The 19,926-nt window shown below is 41.9% G+C and overlaps 1 protein-coding gene across 1 annotated transcript in view; it reads right to left on the bottom strand.

The window, feature by feature from the left end:
- The window catches only part of aff2 (AF4/FMR2 family, member 2), a 332,245-nt gene extending 312,664 nt beyond the window's left edge, over positions 1–19,581 (bottom strand). Inside the window, exon 1 of the mRNA XM_070551870.1 lies at positions 19,299–19,581. Within this exon, the coding sequence (XP_070407971.1) occupies positions 19,299–19,351 (53 nt within the window). The 5' untranslated portion in view covers positions 19,352–19,581. The remainder of the gene's footprint in view (positions 1–19,298) is intronic.
- Positions 19,582–19,926: the final 345 nt, after the last annotated feature.

A 19,926-nucleotide genomic window follows, 5' to 3' on the forward strand; every position in this document is an offset into this window, starting at 1 on the left:
CGGCGTTTGTCTGCAGGATTTATTTGTGACATCTTGGCAGTTTGGGACACGACTTTCTGACGCGGTCCCCGATGATGCTGGTGTGAAGTGTCATCAAGTGGAGCCGGTTTGGCAAGCTGAGGCCGATCTCTCGTCGAGGAGGGAGAATTGTCAGTGCGATGAATGGTTTTCGCGCTTATTGAACGAGCACGTGTGACCGAGCTGATTGAGAGGTGGGAGGGCCGACGGGCAGATTGAATATAGGACTCTGAGGAGGAACAGTGAACGAATTGATTCTGTCACCACTTTTCCCTGCAGATTCGCCGGTGTTTTGTGTGAAACCGACCTTTTTCATGCCAACTTTTGCTCCAAACCTTCCATTCTGGAGCAAAATTAGAATAAATGCCATAAAAAGCGGTTTGGTTCGATCCAGCGACAAAAATAACAGTAATCAGAGTGTCTTCCTGCAGATGTGAACTTTCAGGCTTCAAAACACGCAGCTGGAATCTTATCATTTCATGCTGACGAAATGTGTAATCAATTCTCTAATTAACGACTTAAATGGTTCAACCAATCACCATCAGCATCAATTAACATTCAAAGCGATCTCCCTCGGATTGTGCCGCCGTGATTAGCCGGCTACATGATGGGCAATTACAGAGGAGCATGCTACCCTCGCTGCAAGATCTGTTACAATCATACAAAGACTTCAGATCTGTGAGAATGAAACAAGGGGCTGGATGGAGGGAGGAGGAGGAGGGAGGAAGAGCAGAAGAGATGAAAGGGTGTTCCTTCAGGAGGAGGAGGAGTCCTACAGTGTTCCTGCAGAATTAACAAAGGCGTGGGGAGCTTCAAGATTGTTTATTTTTTATTCTCTTCCAGGAAAAATCAGTCAAACCCCAAATGGGCTTCAAGTGACAGACTTTTATTGCAAATCACAGTGATTTCTGTGGTGTTTGAGGAGGGTGTGTGTTGTCTTAACGCCGATAAAATCCATAGTAAAATATTAAAGAAAACACATCTATTAGCTGCTCTGCTCCGCTCTGGTTTTCATCTTGCCTGGCAGAGTTTCCCCGCTTCTAATCTTGGACAGTTGAGTTCATTTGAACATTTATTGGAACTGAGTCGCCAGCGACATCAAAGCAGCTTTTGGAGCTGTCGGTAAAAGCCGCCGGTTAAAAGCAGACGGCGCGGTGTCGTGTGCATTACTGGCTCCATCTGAAAGCAAAGGCATTTTATTTCTTTGACCTGGAAAAGTTCAATACTTTCATTTACTTTTGTTTGGCTGCCATGTTGACAGGAAGAAGGTCTGCTCGCTCCAAAAGCAGCCCGACCAACTTCTTTCAGGAATTATGTTTACATTTTATTGTGCAAAATCCAGAAATCCAAAAATGGAAGCATTAGTGTTTTGTTATTTAAGGCTTTAGCTCATGAGAAATAATATTTAATTACCTTTGTTAGTACGGTTTTATGTGCCTGCTCTTAGCTTACTGGCAAACTCGTTGATTATTTTGGATTTTAAAGCAACACTAAATCATTTTTAAGACTTTAAGCTATTGCATTCAAACTGGTTTCAGTGCTTATTGATCAATGAATTTTATAATAATTAAATCAAAATAATTTTTTGGCATCATGGCGGAGCTTGGAAGTAAAAGTGAGAGAGTAATGTCTTTGGAGATGAAGCAAAAAGCTACAACTAGAGTGAACATTGGCGCGGCCTACGCTGGTGTGTGTGTGTGTGTGTGTGTGTGTGTGTGTGTGTGTGTGTGTGTGTGTGTGTGTGTGTGTGTGTCTGCTCTGTCTTCTCCATCCCCAGTGAGTCGTGGAGGATGGCTGCTTATACTGAGCCAGGATTCTCTGGAGGTTTCTTCCTGTTAAAAGGGAGTTTTCCTCTCCACTGTCGCTGCATGCTTGCTTAGTATGAGGATTGCTGTATAGTCACTGACACTAGTCAGTGACTTGATGCAATTTGCTGGGTTCCTTATATAGGAAACATTATTTCTGATTGGCTTAATGAACTGACCTGAATTGGAATGTTTATTATGTGAAGTGCTCTTGTTGTGATTTGGCGCTTTATAAATAAAATTGAATTGAATTGAATAGTTTGAGAAAACTAAAGAATGCTACAAAAGTCACGGACTGATGGTGACCTGGCTTTGCTGCTACTGGACTTGTAAGAAATAATATTTTTTTGTCCAACAGTGTGGATATTTTTACTTCATGGCTTGTTTAGTATCAGTTAGCTTGTGCTAGCGTTAGCTCATTGTTAGCACTAGCTACAGCAGGCTGTGGAAGGATTGTTTATGATAATGGTAATTCCACTGGCATTTTGGAGCTGATTCAGAAGTTTTGTTTAACTTTAGTTAAACTAGTATTTCTGCTCAGGGTGATCATCTGTTCACAACCATTTCTACCCTTACATTGAACGTGGCTGTGTCCAAATCCAGAGGCCGCATTTCAAGGTCGATAACATCACAGTGGAGCAACAAGGATGTCCAAATTTAAAGGTGCATCTTGTAAGAATGAAGTAACAATGACATCCAGTGGTCAAATTTGGGTACTGTAGCCCATTTTCTAACCACTCGAGCGACTTTCTCACAACCGTCATGAGTGTCATGGCTGTTGCCAGCTACAGATCAGCATTAGAAGATTCTAGATGACAACTGAAGATGAGTCATACACAGCAAGTTGAGTAGATAAATACAATTTACTGTACTATTGAATTGTTGGTAACTGAAAAAACAGCTTGAGATTTTTTAGATCAAACTATTTCATTCCAGTTCACTGTCAGCATTGTTACTTCAACTTTAGCCTTCTTTAGCCAATGTTAGAGTACAACAATTAGATGTCGTGGTTTCTTAGGGCTACAAGAAATAACTTCTTGTTACTGGCTTAGGATCTACTAAACACTGCTGCATTTTGCTGGCCAGTGTCAGACAACAAATGCCAGAGCAGTAGTTCAAACTCAGCAGAAGTACACGTCCCTCTTTGGCTATTTTGAAATGAGAAAAACTGACAACCTCTAGCCGGCTGAGAAGGTATTCACTACTTCAAACACATCTTACTCATCCAATAGTGCCTTAATCATTTTTGCATCACAGCTTACAAATGTGAATATGGAGTGCACTCATATCCAAACCGTACGGTCAAATTCTGTTTGAGGGACTCTGATGGAGTGGCTTCTCCTTCCTGGTTTGCAAAAGGTAACCCAGGGTGTTTCTCAATGCTAAGGAACCATACCTTGATGTCTTGGCCCCGCCCCAGTTGCCTAGGAGATACGTCATCGGGAGCCGCCAAGATGTGTTCCAATGTTTATGTTCTACCGAGGCATGTGTTCTCCGTTTGTTAGCCGTTTAGCTAGCTGAGCAAGGACGTACGGGAGGTGACTTGTAGCCTAGCCTTGGTCAAAAATTACCCACAATGCACCGCAGTATTTTCAAAAAGACCGCGGATCAGAAGCTGGCAGCTACTTTGGGACAATTTTCAAGTTTAAAAGTAAGAAAAACGAATTCAAAATGTTTTTTTTAAGATCCAAAGAAGTTATCTATTGTTGGTTAGTTGATTAGTAGTTGCAGCCTCGGTGGCTTGCAGGTAGTAACTCGCTTATATTTTTAATTTAATAAATATATACACAATTGGAAAAGTAAAAGGCTCATTATACATTTATATTGAAACAAATACATATAAAATATAACGTTAGCTCCCGCGTCACGTGACGTTACGTGACCGCCGTGGTCACGTGATGCAAGTCTGTTCCATTTTACCGTTTTCTTTGACCAAGGAAGGTCAGTGTCCTTAAAAGCAAGGTGCCTGGCCTTGCAAGACATTGCCTCGCAGGCAAGGCGCCTTGACATTGAGAAACACCCCCAGAGTGCTGCTGACAGCCTCATCATACTGAACCATATGCTTCATTGTTTGCAGTTTATTTCATTATTATGCTTTAGTTTTTTTATGTGGAAGCCATTTTCTTTTCTCCCTGTATCATGTGGTTTAGCTAAATATGTATTAAAGTTCCCAGGTGTGTTAGTTCAGGAGGTTAGTTTGTCTTATGTTGGTTTTAATAGGGATGTGTATTGGTGAAATTCTGGCGATACGATACATATCACGATACTGGGGAGACGATACGATATATCATGATATATTGCATTCAGATTCAGGTTTTTTAGACTGAATCTGTTGTATGAAAATTCAATAAACAGTCCAAACTGACACGTAACATGTTTAACATGAGGTACCTGAAAATAATAGAGGGATTTACATTTCAGTGGTGGAAACAAAACCCATTGCACACTGCTGCCGACTAGTGGTCGGCATTTGAATTGCACCAAAAGAAAAGAAAATACACAAATGTTTACATGAAAATTCTCCCCAAAATTTGGCACGTGGCTTTTGAATATCGATTTAATATTGCAGGAAAAATATTTGTTGCCATATCAATATTTTCTCACATCCCTGGTTTTGAAGTTTGGTCAGTCATGATTTAGAATCTGAGTAGACCTCTTTTATTGGCCTGCCTGTTAAAGGTTTGGTTCTGTTAACCCTTTTCGGGTTTGGGGGTAAATAAAAGCCCACTTTTTTAACTAAACACCTGCGTCCTCCATGCTTTACTACCTGGACCCTGACGGTAACTTTCCTTCCAACATGACTGACACATTAGACAGTTCTGTGATTGTTTCACTGTAAAATTATTACATATTGCACCTTTGAAGAATTCTCATGATGCGTCCTCAAGTATGTCCATATTTTCTTCAAATGTCAAGGACAGCTTACGTGTTTCTACAGTGACCTGCCATACGTCAGGATTCATTCTGAGGCAAACTGTAGCTTTTTGTGGTAGTAATGATTGGCAGAGGGTAACAGCTTTAAACATATCTTAATATCAAACATTAAAGCTTGAAGGGGCTGTGTTGTTAGGCTTCTGTTGTTTGCATGTTTGTTAATTAAATGCATTTTTGATCATAAATCATCAGAAAAATCCTTGTAAGCTTTTACGATGGGTCCCGTTATTCTTTCTGTAACACTTCCAAGTTTAGCTCTAACCTCGGTTGGACTGCTCACTCCTGGTTTGAGCAGTCAACGAAGGACCAGATGATGGCTTCTTACAAGGAAGCTGCCCCAGAACTTGTTCTGATTTATTGTCTCATATCCAGTCGTATCTTCTCTCCAACCAGGCCTTCCTTCCAGTCAGTTCCCAGTTTCCCATCAGGCCCTCATGCCAGTGCCAGTGTAATGGAGCAGTAATGGTGGGGGGCAGCTACATGAGTCGACACCTTGAGCCTGTAGGTGAGCCCTGAGCAGCTCCTCTCTTCTCCAGTGGGGGGTTAAGCACCTTGCTCCAGGGCCCTTCCATTATGACTGCTGAGGGACAACACCGTGTGCCACTTTCCACGCTCGCTCCCCGCTGGAATAAAGATGCAAAACAGCAACGCGGTTGCCAAGTTATTGTGTTTCCAGGGGTCACGGCGATCCTTATTATCTCAGCTCCTTAAAATAATATTACAGGAGCAGCACACTGAGAGACAACTGATAATGTCGTACTTTAAACTGACATGTTGGAGATTTGTTCACCCACAGAAGCCTCGTAAGGGTATCCTAACATTACCGTATATCACTTCATATCCCCGGGCCAGAACTAAGCAGATAGACGTCTGACAGCTGCTTTCCTCTTCCTAAGCACTTCTGAAACAACGTGATGAAAATGCAATATATCCAGCAGCATGTGAGCTTTTTAGTGAAACTGTTTGGATTGTTTCTCTCCATCTACACGAGTCTCCCCAGGTAGGATTCTGCTAAACTCAAAGGTAGTAAAGAAAACGTCATTCTTCTTCTTATTTAAAGCATTTTGCCCGCTTGGGACCATGCAGCCTGGAATAATGGCAGCCTGTCTTCGACTTTTAATCGGTTAAAATTGTAATTCAGTCGAATTACCTCAAACTGTTGTTTTCCAGTACTTATCCTTCACCATAGTTTGGTGAATAAAATAAAGATATTTTGGGAAGTTTAAAGAATAACATCTGAGACAGAAGTTGCACAGACTTGCTTTAAATAAACACACACACACACACACACCATAGCATTTAATGTAGAGTTATAATGAATGTGAGTTATCCTGAAGGGAGAAGTCGGGTCGTTTATAAATTCTGAAGCTGTGTTTTTCTTCAAGCTCGTTAGCGATGTACTGTGAAGGCACCACTCGACTTTGTGCCACCATCTGCTCAGCTGTAATGAGTTCTGCTCTACGCGTGCTGCAGACATAGATGAGAAACCACAGAGTCACAGCCGCTCCACCGGACAAACTGTGGTAACACCAGCTCCAAAGAAAGAAAATATCATTTCCTGAGAAATATGCAGCTTCAACAACCAGAATCTGACTAAATGTTTATAAAAAATCCATCCGTTTCTTTAGTCCAGGGGTGTTAAACACATTCTGGTTCAGGGGGCCACATCCCCCCTAATCCGAGGCCAAGTAGGCCTGACCAGTGCAATCATCACCTAAATACCTATATGACAAATATTCCTTTTCTCTTCATGCAAAAAATGTATACATTAACTCATTCACTGCCAGCCGTTTCCGGATCAGAAAAGCCCTTCGCTGCCAGCATTTTTCAGTGTTTTTTCAGTGATTTATTTTAAGAGTCACAGAACGTTGCGCTCTAGGATGATGTCAACGCCAAAACTAACAGACAGAGAGGAGACTCACCTCTTACATCAGGAAGAATCCGCGCGTTTCGAGCGTTATCCGTTCTTTCATGATCCGTTGTCGATTGTGATCGGCAGAAGCTTTTCCGGTTCGCGCCTCACTTTTTTTACAGCAGCGGCCCAAAACGATCTCCTAACACATGGATGTTCTGCTTCCTGATACGTGACGTGTGACGTATGCGGATGAAGATCGGCATTAGAGCTGGGATGTTTGTTGTCGCGGTGCGGGGGCTCGTCCGACGCCCACACAGTAAAAAGAAAGTCATCATTGGCAGTGAACGAGTTAATACATTTTCATATTTAATGAAATATATTTTAACAAAACGCATCATGAATGACATGATTTGTTTATACATTCTTTAGTGGTGACGCTGTGACCTAGCTTTGCTACCATTAGCTGTTTGTTATTTCTTCTTCCACAATGACCAGGCCTTTGCACCGGAAGCGTGTGTATGGCTTAACGTCTGCGAAGCATAGTACGCAGCGATTAGCCGCCGTTAAGAGTCGAGGGATGCATTTCCACCGGCTGTGACGTGTTACGCTCCAGAAGCGTCATCTCTCTACTAAATTTACACTTGAGTCTACGTTTTTACGTGCTACACTTACAGATTGGGCCGCACAGGAAGTCAAACACAAAAGCAGTGTTAAACATCCTGAACCTTCCAAAATAAAAGTTGCATGCATATTTTCAGTTGATTAATTAGTAAAACAAGTACGTCACTTCCTGTGAGAAACAGAACAGGAAATAAACCACAAACCTTTTTGGAAACATGATGTTGTCTTTCTCTTCGTTTGTTATCACGTGAAGTCCTAAAATCACGTGTGGTCTTGAACTTTTCCTCGATGGACTAGCTGCGAGAAACGATTCTGTGTGTGAAACGCTCCGGTGGGAAGGAAGCGCACAGGTCTATCACGTTAAGCACCTCTTACTCATCAAGCGGAAAGTTGGGGTAATGCACATTTTTGTTTTTTTCGGGTTTTTTAAGACGTTTCGCTTCTCATCCAAGAAGCTTCTTTAGGTCTGAAACGTGGGTTGAGAGTAGGAGGCTTTTCAGGTTTGGTCTGAAATAAGCAAACTATTAGGGCAGGGGTGACTAGTGAGGCCATTGTTATTATTACTGAGGCGATCAAGGCCACAGATCTCTGGCCCATTCGTCTATTTAAAATCCCCGTTTGTGTCGTTGGTGCAGATGCTCCAACAAAGCTCTCCTGTTCACTGTTTTGGTCACAAGGTGTTTGGGTTTAACTGTCTCGGGACGTCAAGGCTAGGCTGAAGGATTTGGAAAGATGAAACCAGCCATGTTTCACATAGATGTCTTCCTTCTCACCTCTCCCAAACCATCTGGCTTCCCTGACGAGTGCATTAACGTTTTCAAACGAGGTGTTGGTGAAATGCTGAGTCTTGGACCTGGGTCAAGACATCACCTCCCAAGGCATTGAGAAACAACCCATGTCTGCCTTCAAACATCCACAAAGAAAAAAATTCCTCAAAACATCTAATTTAGTACACATGTTGTTTATTATGTTAAGGACTTCTTTCTTTGTGAGCCATTTTCTAATCATCCTGTTTAGCTGACGTGGATTTTAAATTTCATCTCATTTTGATTTCATTAAAATTACAAACTTAATATTGAATATTAAACATAAATGTCAAGATTTAAATTTCAATGAGCAGAAACAGTGAATTTACTCTCAGCACATTCACCTGGAGCCTTTTTCTCCCTCTATACATTTTTGCCTGAAAATCTACATTCACATGAATACATGCAATATTAAATATGAGTATAGTTCAGGATTACATATCAGGCTTTGCTTTCTGTTGAATCTCCAGATCGTTTTGGCCTCCTGAGTGTTGAAAGCCTTTAAAACTGCTTCTCTTTGTTCTGGCGTCCTCTGCTACGGAGAAAACGACTCCGCCGAGGGGCGCGGCGGAACGGGAAGCAGGATTCAACAAATGTGGAACAATTCATTTAGATCTTATTTCTCAGCTTCTTTTGATCCAGAAGGATGCCTAGCGCAGTGAGTCATTTCTGTGTGGACACACAACACCCCAGTAACCCCCAAAACACACACACACACACACACACACACACACACACACACACACACACACACACACACACACACACACACACACACATTATTGATCATGGTGGTCCTGCATCATGAAACTTTTCCACAATCTGACCAAAAATATAACTAAATACAACAAAGAGTCCAACATTAAGTTATCTTCTACACATTACACACTTCCTTTTTCTCGTGCTGTAATATAAAGTTATTTTTTTCCAACCTGGCAGGTATAACTAAACAGTGTTGAGAAAGTTCATTTAAAAAACGAACTAGTTCAAAGTTCTTCTTTCTCCTATATACAGTATGTATTATATATATATATAGGGGCTGGACAATAAATCGAAAATTTATCATTATCGAAATTTCTGACTTTTATCGAGATAATTTTTCCCATGACAATAAATTTTATAATAAAAAAATGAAAAGACGTATGTAGGTTGGCAGCGTTCCCTTTAAGAAGCTGTACCACCCTGAGTCACGTAAAAATGTGACTCAACGTAATACATGTGACAGCCCCATCTAGTGGACAAGTTTTGTATCTGCGCCTACCTGTAGCTATCGTCCATTTATCGTTATCGAGGTGAAATCCTCAATATATCGTGATATTGACTTTAGGCCATATCGTCCAGCCATAATATATATTATATATAGATGTAAGATTTTTCCCATTCATCACTAACTTTTTCAACAAACTCTTAAGTGGCCATACGAGCATCCTGCATTAACCATTGATGCAAACGTATTGCTACTGCCGTTGCGTCCATTGGGCGTTTTCCTGCATGCTTCGCAATTTGATGACGCATGAGTGGTGCGACTCCATGACTTCCGTCGTCCACTCAGCATAGACATAGAAGAGTAGACGCGGCACCAACCGCTACTGCCTACGTTTGGCCGCATTTGCGGGTTCTACTTTTTATAAACTCTATGGTTAACAAGCTGTTTTAGCTAGGCTTTAGCTCCAGAAAAGCTCCATGGAGATCTGGAGCTAGAACGGCGAAAGAACGCGTTCATAAACCCATTCACGCACGCCAGGATGAACGCACTCACTTTTACTTTCGCCAGGCAAAATACGAACGAGTTCAGTTCACGTTCACGAAAAAAAAAACGAACAAATTCACGAACGATTGTTCAATGAATGCGTTCGGGCACAACACTAGCTCTAAATGTATGAATTTTAAGAGGTTTAACAGAGCGATCCGCAGCCTCGACCCTGCTCCATCAGACGTTTAACTGAGAGAAACGAGAGTCCAGCAGACCTGTAATGAATTCAAACCCACTACTGTAGCTGGCAGGTTGATCAGCTGACAGCTGATGTTCATTTTACACAGTTCCAACAAGAGATGAGAGGTGTTTTCAGAATAAAATAATCATTTTCCAAAAAGCTGCAGGTTCTCTGCCAGTGGCTCATCACCTCAGCTCTGAATGAACAACAGTTAAAAAAAATAGCTTCTAGAGACAAAATGAGAGCAGAAAAAGGCTCACCGGAGTGTCGGGTAGGGTCTGCATCCTTTATTCATAAATTATTTATTTAAAGACCAAATTCTTGCTAAGAGGATTTATGTACTCCCCTTTGATAGAGTTCAAACACTACCGCAGTTTCTAAAGCTCCACACTCAAAAAACGGTTCTTGGCCCAAGTACACACAACATGCCCTATAGGTTATAAATTGTACGTTGCTTTGGATCAAAGCATCTGCTAAATGAATAAACATAAACATAAACAAGTAACCAACATTTAATGCTTTATCTAAAGATTTAACCAGAATTTATAAAATCACAACAGGGAATTATACAAACAGTTGAAAACAATGAAAACTACTATGTATAAACCTAAACTAAGCTTGTTTAGCTGCAGTTTAGAGCAAACCTCTTGCTCGCTCAGTGTGAGGATTGCTGTGGAAACAGACACCTGTCAGTGACTCGATGCAACCTGCTGGGTTCCCTTTACTGATTGGCTTAATGAACTGAACTGTTTTGGAGTGTTTACTGTGTGAAGTGCCTTGAGACGACTCTTGTCGCGATTAGGCGTTGTATAAATTAACTGAATTGAATCCCACTTTAGGACTTTCATGCTTCATTTTGGCTGTGAAACCGTGAATGCACCCCAAATAAATAAATAAAACATTCCTGACTCTAGTAATCATCAACTAAATTTTTAAGTGAAATTTAATAAATTTTTATGAAGTCACAACTTTTACTTATTAAAATCGATCAACACAAGTCAAGTAACCATAGGAACCGGTTACCTTAACAGTGGATCTTTCAGTGACTTTATGTGAAACAGTAATATCTGTGCCCCAGACAAGCTGGTTCCCAAAGTCAGAGACTCTCTTGGTCAGCTTGCTTCCCACACCAAACCCTCTGTCAGGAATCTTGGCGTGACCTTTGACCCAGCTCTCACCCTGGATTCTCATGTCAGTTCTCTTGTTGGCTCTTCCTTCTTCCATCTCAGGAACGTTGCTAAGCTGAGTCCCATTCTGTCCCGCTCTGAACTTGAGACAGTTCTCCACACCTTCATCTCCTCACGCTTAGACTACTGTAACTCTCTTTTCACGTGTCTGAGCAGAACCTCCCTGAACCGTCTACAGGTGGTTCAGAACGCCTGTGCTCGGCTTCTGACCAAGTCCTCCAAACACACCCACATCACCCCGCTTCTCCTCCAGCTTCACTGGCTGCCAGTCAACTTCAGGGTTCATTTCAAGATCCTGGTTCTGGTCTATAGGGCCTTACATGGACAAGCACCATCTTACATTGGTGATCTTCTTAGTCCCTACACCCCCAGCAGGTCCCTGAGGTCCAGTGATCAAAGCCTACTGGTTGTGCAACACCAGGCTAAAGGTCAAAGGTGACAGATCATCTGCTGCTGTGGCCCCCAGACTCTGGACCTCTCTCCCCCTGAGCCTGAGATCAGTGGACTCAGTGGTCTCCTTTAAAAAGCAGCTGAAGACTCACTTGTTCAAGCTGGCTTTTGTATGACCTTCTTCACCTCTCTCTCTTTATTCTGCTCTCCCCACCTATTCCACCTTCCTCAGGATCCACTGGTTTCCCTCTTTCCTGTTCACTCTCTCTCTTTCTTAACATGTTTTTCTTTTAAATCCCAATTGCCTATTTTTGCTCATTTGAAATATATATTTTAACATTTTCTAAATGCTTTTTTATATTTTTACTTTTTTGTTTTTGTTTTTTTGAAGCGCCTCGTGATTTTTATCTTGAGAGGCGCTATAGAAAAGATATTTTCTTCTTCTTCATCTTCTAATGTGGAAAATTTACATGTAATTAAATTACATAAAGTCAACGTTTTTGCCGGCCATTTTATCCAGTGCAGCTCACAACTTAAGACGTGGACGGCCTCGAGAGAAACAACTCAGGACCATTATATGCAGTAATTTATTATTATTTTTTTTATTTAACCTTTATTTAACCAGCATAGAGACCCATTGAGGTTAAGAACCTCTTTTACGAGGGTGTCCTGGCCAAGAGGCAGCAAAAAATAAAACCTGTTACAACTTAAGGACAATGATAAAAACACTCAATAATTAAAAGCAGTTACAAGTTACTAATGCCGTCTCTGAAGCTTTCAGTTTGGTTTTAAAGGCATGTAGTGAAACCTGCTCAGTCATTTTCCAGGTTTTCTGCAGCCGGTTCCAAGCAGAAGGAGCAGAGCAGGCGAGGGCTCTCTTTCCTAACGGTGTGCGAGCAAAAGGAACAGGAAGTAGCAACTGATCGTTCGACCTTAAAGAATAGGATTCAACATTTTTTCGTGTGATTAATGTGCAAATATAAGGAGGTAACAATCCAAACACTGCCTTGTAAATAAAAACATACCAATGATTTTGTCTCCTTATTGCCAATGACGGCCATTTCACTCGTGAATATAATTCACAGTGATGTGTTACGGCTCTGCAGCTTGTGATGAATCTCAGAGACGCATGGTAAACCGAGTCCAGTTAAAGAAGCATTCATATATATAAGATCACCATAATCTAGTACAGATAAAAAGGTAGTTGTGACAAGTTGCCTTTTTCCTTCAAAAGAAAAACACGACTTATTACGGAAGTAGAAACCCAGCTTTAGTTTTAATTTTTTCACCAGTTTATCTATATGAGATTTAAAGGTAAGGAGTTATCTATCCAAACACCTAGGTACTTATACTCTTGGACCATGTCTATGACTTTCCCTTCCAGTGTGATTAGTTTAGGAACACTATTCGGTATTTGCCTATTTGTAAAAAACATCAACTTAGTCTTCTCAGCATTAAGGGTTAGCGTTAGCTGATGCAATGAGTGCTGGACTACGTCAAATGCTTTTTGCAGGGAGTCAACAACCTGAGAAAGTGATGTTCCAAAACAATAGATGATCGTGTCATCTGCATACAAATGGATATTAGCATCTTTAATATTTGGCCCAAGTCATTGATGTACAAGATAAATAGGAGGGGCCCCAGGACTGAGCCCTGCCCCCCCCCCCCCCCCCTCCGGACAACCCCAAAATCAGAGCAAAGATCCTCACATTTAACACACTGTGTCCTGTTAGTCAGGTAATTTGAGAACCATGCTACTGAGTGTTCTGACAACCCAAGGCTTAGTAATCTGTTTATTAAGATAGCATGGTCAACGGTATCAAAAGCTTTAGACAGGTCTGTGAGCAGTGAGGCACAAAACTGTTTCCTATCAAGTGAAATCTCCTGCCAGAAGTAGTTCAGTATAAGAAAATTCAGACAGCAACTGTTTTAAAGTATGTAGTGGCTCTTTTGGGGCAGAAGGAGGTCTGTAGCACCCAACGACTATGCTTGAAAATGACTTTGTTATTTCTACACTCAAGGCCAAGAATTCCATTTGTTTACAAATAGATCGTGATAGAATTATAGAAGCATTAATCTGGATTTAACATAGATTGCTACTCCACCTCCTTTTTTGGTCTGTCCATGCGATAGACATTAAACCCATCTATATTAATGTCTTCATTTGTAACAGATTTCGTTAGCCAGGTTTCTGATATGATAACAATGTCAGCCCCTGTTGAGGTTACCCAGATTCTGACCTCGTCCATTTTATTTAGTAAACTGCACACATTTAAATGAATGTGTTTAAGACCAGACAATGATTTAAAATCAGAAGGAGTTTTAGCGCATTGTGGTTCAGGGCCTGGGTTCGGTTGTACATTCCCAGAAAGAAGTAGAAGTAAAACAATCAGCATTCTTTGTTTCACATTTACCTTTGATTCAGTCTTTTGCTGCCTAGAAACTACGTTAGTGACTCTATTAAATGAACAAGTAAAATGATCATACAGAAGCATAAAACTTTGTAGCTTAGGTAAATCTCTGGGCAGAACTGGCGATAGACTTATATCCTGCTCGGGTAGAACTGGTGATTGTTTTTCAGTCGTGAAAGTCATAGAGTAAGTTCCTTTGTTACCATTGTTTTTCAGATTTGTGTGAATGTCAGAAGATCCAGTGTAGTGTGTCCAGAGATAATTGCTTGGGCCACAGTCCCAGCAAACCAGCAGGCTTACAAGAGTAACTATTAGCGCCATTGTCCACCTTGTTTAACTCTTGACAGTGTTGAATAGTACTGACCTCCGTGGGGGGCAAGCCTGGCAAAAGACACAAGGTGCAATCCTAGAGCTGGTTGGCTCTAGGTAAACACAGCTAGCCTGGGCTCAGACTGGTTAGCTCCCAGACGATGTAGCAGGCCCAGGCTCTGTCCGATTTGCTCCAGGAGATGTAAGAATCCAAGGCTCGTGTTGACTCGCTCCAACAGCAAACAGCAAACCCAAGCTGATTCACCCCAGGAGAACACAGCAGGCGTTAGCCTGATAACTCCAGTTGGATGTCTGAAGGCTCAGGCTGTGTGGTTCCAGATGAGTGAAGCAGGTACAGACCTGTAAGCTTCAGAAGGATGTAGCAGGCCCTGGCTTGAGTGGGTTTACTCCAGGTGAACACAGCTGACCTAAGCTGGTCACCTTCGGAAGGAGATGGCAGGCAGGCCCGGAGTTCCAGATGGGTGTGGTAACCTAAACTCAAACCAGTTAGCTCTATGAGTGTAATTGGTTCAAATTTCAGTCAGATAGAAGGCTAAAAGCTTGTTCTAGCCCAGCCAGTTTGCTTCAGAGAGACTTAGTCTTTTGCCTGCTATAAAATCTTGTTAAAATATATAGGATAAAAAGTCCTTAAAAACTGGTGAACTCAGACAAACATTTCCCATACAAAGGAGGTGCTGCCATCTTGGATTTTAAATTCTGTTGTAAGAAAATTAGAATCACTAGATTATAAAATGCTCATGAAGCAGATTGTCCTGATAAATAAACTCTTCATAAGCATCCTACTTTCAAATAATTAGGCAATCTGATAAAAGATTGGTTTAAATCTAGACGTAAAAATAAGACCAGCTTGTTGGATATTTAGCTTTGACTGATTTTCTTCATTTGTTTTAACTTTATATTAGGGTTTTATCTAAGCTGAGGCTTTTTAGAATCACTGGCTACTTTTGTGCATAAAGCCTCCTAAACGGTTAAATCGTGGTGGATGTCAACACTAAAGGTCATTTAAAACAACTGGGAGTAAAATAATGGATCTGTTGGTATAATTGGTCTGATTCTGTCAGAGGGAACAGAAAAGTCACTGAAGCTAGACTTATTGTTGACATAGAAACAAATCAGATTCATTTGAGGTTATTTGTTGGTCTTACGCCTTCTTTCCACCAGATGCGAAAATGGCGCGTGAACGTAAAAGCGGCATTTTACCCACCATTCCCAACTGGGAGAGATTCTAACGTGAAACGGGAGCAAAAGCGTTCCACATAGCGGATCCCACAAAGTCACTGCGGTCTATTTTGTGTTCTGTTTACATCGGCTACAGAAGTTGTAAAGGAAATGACGCACCGCACATGACGTGTTTTGAAAGTTTCCAGATATGTTGTACGTGTTTTGGATGCGAAGTGTGGAAAATGGACTGAAAACGTAAAGATAGCGTCCACTCGCTTCTGGGGCGCGCCCAAAACGTTACACTTTGCTGCCGGTGAAAAGGAACTCGTCCTCCGTAACAGTGGTTGATTGCTACGTAGCATATTTTGTGCCATTTCACAACTTTCACGTGCGGTGGGAAAGGGTCCAAAACCAAAGGGCACATGTGGCCAGAGGCGGTTTTACCATTAGGCATAGGTAGGCGGCCGCCTGGGGCCCCCTTGTGTTGGGGGGCCCCCTAGACCTGACCGCCAGCACCCCTCTGTTAATGCCACAATATTCTTATTACCAACCTGTGGCTGCAGACGGGATTGGACATGCGCACTTCTCATTACCATAATTCCTGAACCGTTCAAGATATCATTAAAATTCCAAAAGTGCTGAAAAGACTAAAAGTGGGGCTTTTCGTGCATATACCATACATTACGGTAGCCACCGGGATTCCCTGTCTTGAGCGCAACGAATCACAACACAGATTCAGAGACGTGCTGAGTTTGTCATCCAAAATGCTCCGTTTTATAACTTTTGAATGGCTGATCAGATCCAGGAAATTCCAGCGGTTCCTAAAAGTAGATAAAAGCAGCTTTCCAACGATCTATAGAATGAAGCAATCAGAGTTAGGGAAAATATCTCTATGAGGGGAAAACCTGCTGTACAGCCTGATTGAAACGGAGCGCAGCGCCGCGGTGGAAGCGGATATCGGAACGGGGAAGCTAATTAGCATAAAAACCAGCATGAAATTATGGAAATGCCTCAAAGAAAATCAACACGATCTATGAGGTGTCCCAGAAGGCTTATATCTGAAGACAGTGACCACGAAGAAGGACAGATCTCCAGTGAACCAGGGTATGAATGTTTGTTCAGTCTTTTTTTATTTTTTTATTTGAACAACCCTCAACTATTTGCTAACTGTAAGCATCATTCCAGCATTATTTATCTTTTTACAATAAATAATTATTTTTGCTAAAACAAAAGTTTTTGGTATAGCAGCACGGTGTGCAAGAGAAGCACCCCATGGCGGTGTGAGGTGGGCAGGACTCTGCCTGCAGCTGGAGAGAAGCTGCTTCAAGGTCTACCACATCAAATAAAAACGTCTGAATGTTTACAAAAATAAAGTCTTAAAAACTGCTACAAGACACCAAGGTTCACACTTTTTTAAGAATAAATGCGTTTCAGTTCAAAGTTTAAATTGTTTGCCCAGTCATTTTGAAGTTCCTGTTCAGTAATAAATGTAAAAAATTCAATTCCGTTTTTTGCTTTTCTCACTTTTAAGCTGATTTTTAAAGGCTGTAATAGAAATACATTCTAAATAGAAGAAGAAAATATCATTTCTATAGCGCCTGTCAAGATAAAAATCACGAGGCGCTTCACAAAAACAAAAATAAAAATATAAAAAAGCATTTAGAAAATGTTTAAAAATATATTTAAAATGAGCAAAAATAGACAATTGGGATTTAAAAGAAAAATGTTAAGAAAGAGAGAGAGTGAACAGGAAAGAGGGAAACCAGTGGATCCTGAGGAAGGTGGAATAGGTGGGGGGAGCAGAATAAAGAGAGAGAGGTGAAGAAGGTCATACAAAAGCCAGCTTGAACAAGTGAGTCTTCAGCTGCTTTTTAAAGGAGACCACTGAGTCCACTGATCTCAGGCTCAGGGGGAGAGAGGTCCAGAGTCTGGGGGCCACAGCAGCAGATGATCTGTCACCTTTGACCTTTAGCCTGGTGCTGCACAACCAGTAGGCTTTGATCACTGGACCTCAGGGACCTGCTGGGGGTGTAGGGACTGAGAAGATCACCAATGTAAGATGGTGCTTGTCCATGTAAGGCCCTATAGACCAGAACCAGGATCTAGAAATGAACCCTGAAGTTGACTGGCAGCCAGTGAAGCTGGAGGAGAAGTGGCTTCACGTTTGTTTTCGTGAAATGTTGAAGTGGTTTGGAAATACAAACCACACACTGAAAGCTGAGGTTGTTCTGAAAAAAGGAGAAGAGTTACACACACTTTGCACTTTTTATTACAATTTTACAGCCATAAGATAAAAAAAAATACCAGGCGGCCATGTTGTAATTATGGTCATAAGAGGGTTATTAAGACTGCGATGCACAAACAGGAAGTGACTGGTAGTCATTCCACTCCAATCCAGTTGGTGGCAGTAATGCACCAAATGGTTGTTTGCCAAGTGCCATAAGACCACAAATAAGAAGAAGAGAGGCGGGAGCGTTCGTAACAAACTCAAAGCGATAGTCAAAACATGAAGCATGACATGGAGTTATCCTAGTGGCTCCAATAAGAGGAAGAAGCAGCATGCTTCATAAAAGCTTTTATCTTCACTTCTGAAAGTGACGTCGTTTTTCAGTGTAAACATCAAAAGGAAGCAGAAAGGAAAGACAATTGAAAATGTTTAAAGGGAGGAAAACAGACCAAAATGGAAAATAGAAAAAAAAACTAAGGCTAAAGCACAGGAGCGCTGACAGAAAAAAGAAAGCAGAGCAAATATTGAAGGCACTCAAAGGGAAGTACAGGAAAAAAGAGGAGGACTAATAAAAAGGGAAAATAACTCGTGTCAGAAGAAGGGAGAGTTTCGCAAATCCAGTTAAAGGTGAGATTATCGAAAATTTAGTGTAAGGGGCCCCATGTCTGTGTTCGCCTTGGGCCCCCAAATTGCTAAATCCGCCCCTGCATGTGGCCCCCAAGCCTTAGCTTACAGACCTGCTGAGTTAAGTCGAGATAAAGACATTTAATTTCAGTTTTAATAACATCTTAAGAGATTTCTAAGCAGCATGTGAGAGGGTCATTAATCGTGTGTGTGTGTGTGTGTGTGTGTGTGTGTGTGTGTGTGTGTGTGTGTGTGTGTGTGTGTGTGTGTGTGTGTGTGATTAATCACGGCACCTGTGGTGCAGAGCTGACCTAGTCCAGCCACCGGCCAGGTGAGCAGCTGTGAGCAGCTTAAGGGAAACTTCTCCGGTTCACGGTTCAGTTCCGGTTGAGGGTCACGTTCACGTTAACCCTTTGATGCATGAATTATGAAATCTTCAACCATGATTTTTTAAACAATTTTCTTCATTCATCTTTAGGTGTGAATGAAACAAATTTCAACAAATATTTTTGTAACATTTTGTTAATTTACAAATAATTTACTACATGTCCACCTCAGTGCCACTGAGATGGACATGTGCACGTGCACTCTGAACATGAACTATGCTGGCTGGACTCGCTGAAGCTCAACTGGAGGGGCTCACATGCAATAAAGTCTTCAACAGCTGCTTAATAGCAAAAATAAATAAATAAATAAATAAATAAATAACAATTTGGAGTACCTGTAGTGACCGTTATGCATCAAAGGGTTAAAGTGAAAACGCGTCGTGCTTTATGCGCGCGCGCGCGCGCCTCCCGGTTCGTCCCCGGCTCCAACAGCAGCTCAGAACGGTGGCAAAACAAAGACGGTTCGCGTGTTTTGATCGGAATTCACTTTGACTCTTTCTGCAGCTGACAACCAACAACCCCTTTGATGTGACATCAAACACGCACACACGTCACACACGCGCGTGACCACCACCACTACTGATGGAGGGAGGGCAGCGGAGGACTCACCAGGGTTGTTCCAGCTCCCAGTCCCTGAAAAAGTCGAACTCAAAGAGGTCCATCACCGCTTCAGCTGGTGCTGTTAAAATCCAGAGCTGGTGCTGCGTGGTCCTACATGGGCTGCTGATACTGGGAGCGCGCGCGCGCGTGTGTGTGAGAGGGAGACTGAGCGTGTGTGTGTGTGAGAGAAGGAAGAGACAAGCTGCTGCCGCTGCCAGGAAGCTGCTACGTGGTCGAAGCAAGCTGACAGCCAGGCAGAGGTGGAGGGAGGGAGAACACACACACACACACACACACACACACACACACACACACACACACACACACACACACACACACACACTGAGATACTCATTGGAAACATGCTCAGTTGTTTCTGCGACAGCTCACCAAAATAAAACTCCACTAAAGTGGTGTGTGTGTGTGTGTGTGTGTGTGTGTGTGTGTGTGTGTGTGTGTGATTTTTATTTTCTGTCTGCACAGAAGAGCATAAAATTAGGACTCTACGCGCACAATCATTTAAAGAACAGATCCTTCTAAACATCTGAGCCAAGTTACCAAGTCAGCAGCTGGCAAGCAGACCACGTATCTCACTGAGGCACACTCAAAAATTAACCATGTAAAAATACAAGAAAAT

This window comes from Nothobranchius furzeri, chromosome 1 (assembly GCF_043380555.1).
Source record: "Nothobranchius furzeri strain GRZ-AD chromosome 1, NfurGRZ-RIMD1, whole genome shotgun sequence".
Lineage (NCBI taxonomy): Eukaryota > Metazoa > Chordata > Actinopteri > Cyprinodontiformes > Nothobranchiidae > Nothobranchius > Nothobranchius furzeri.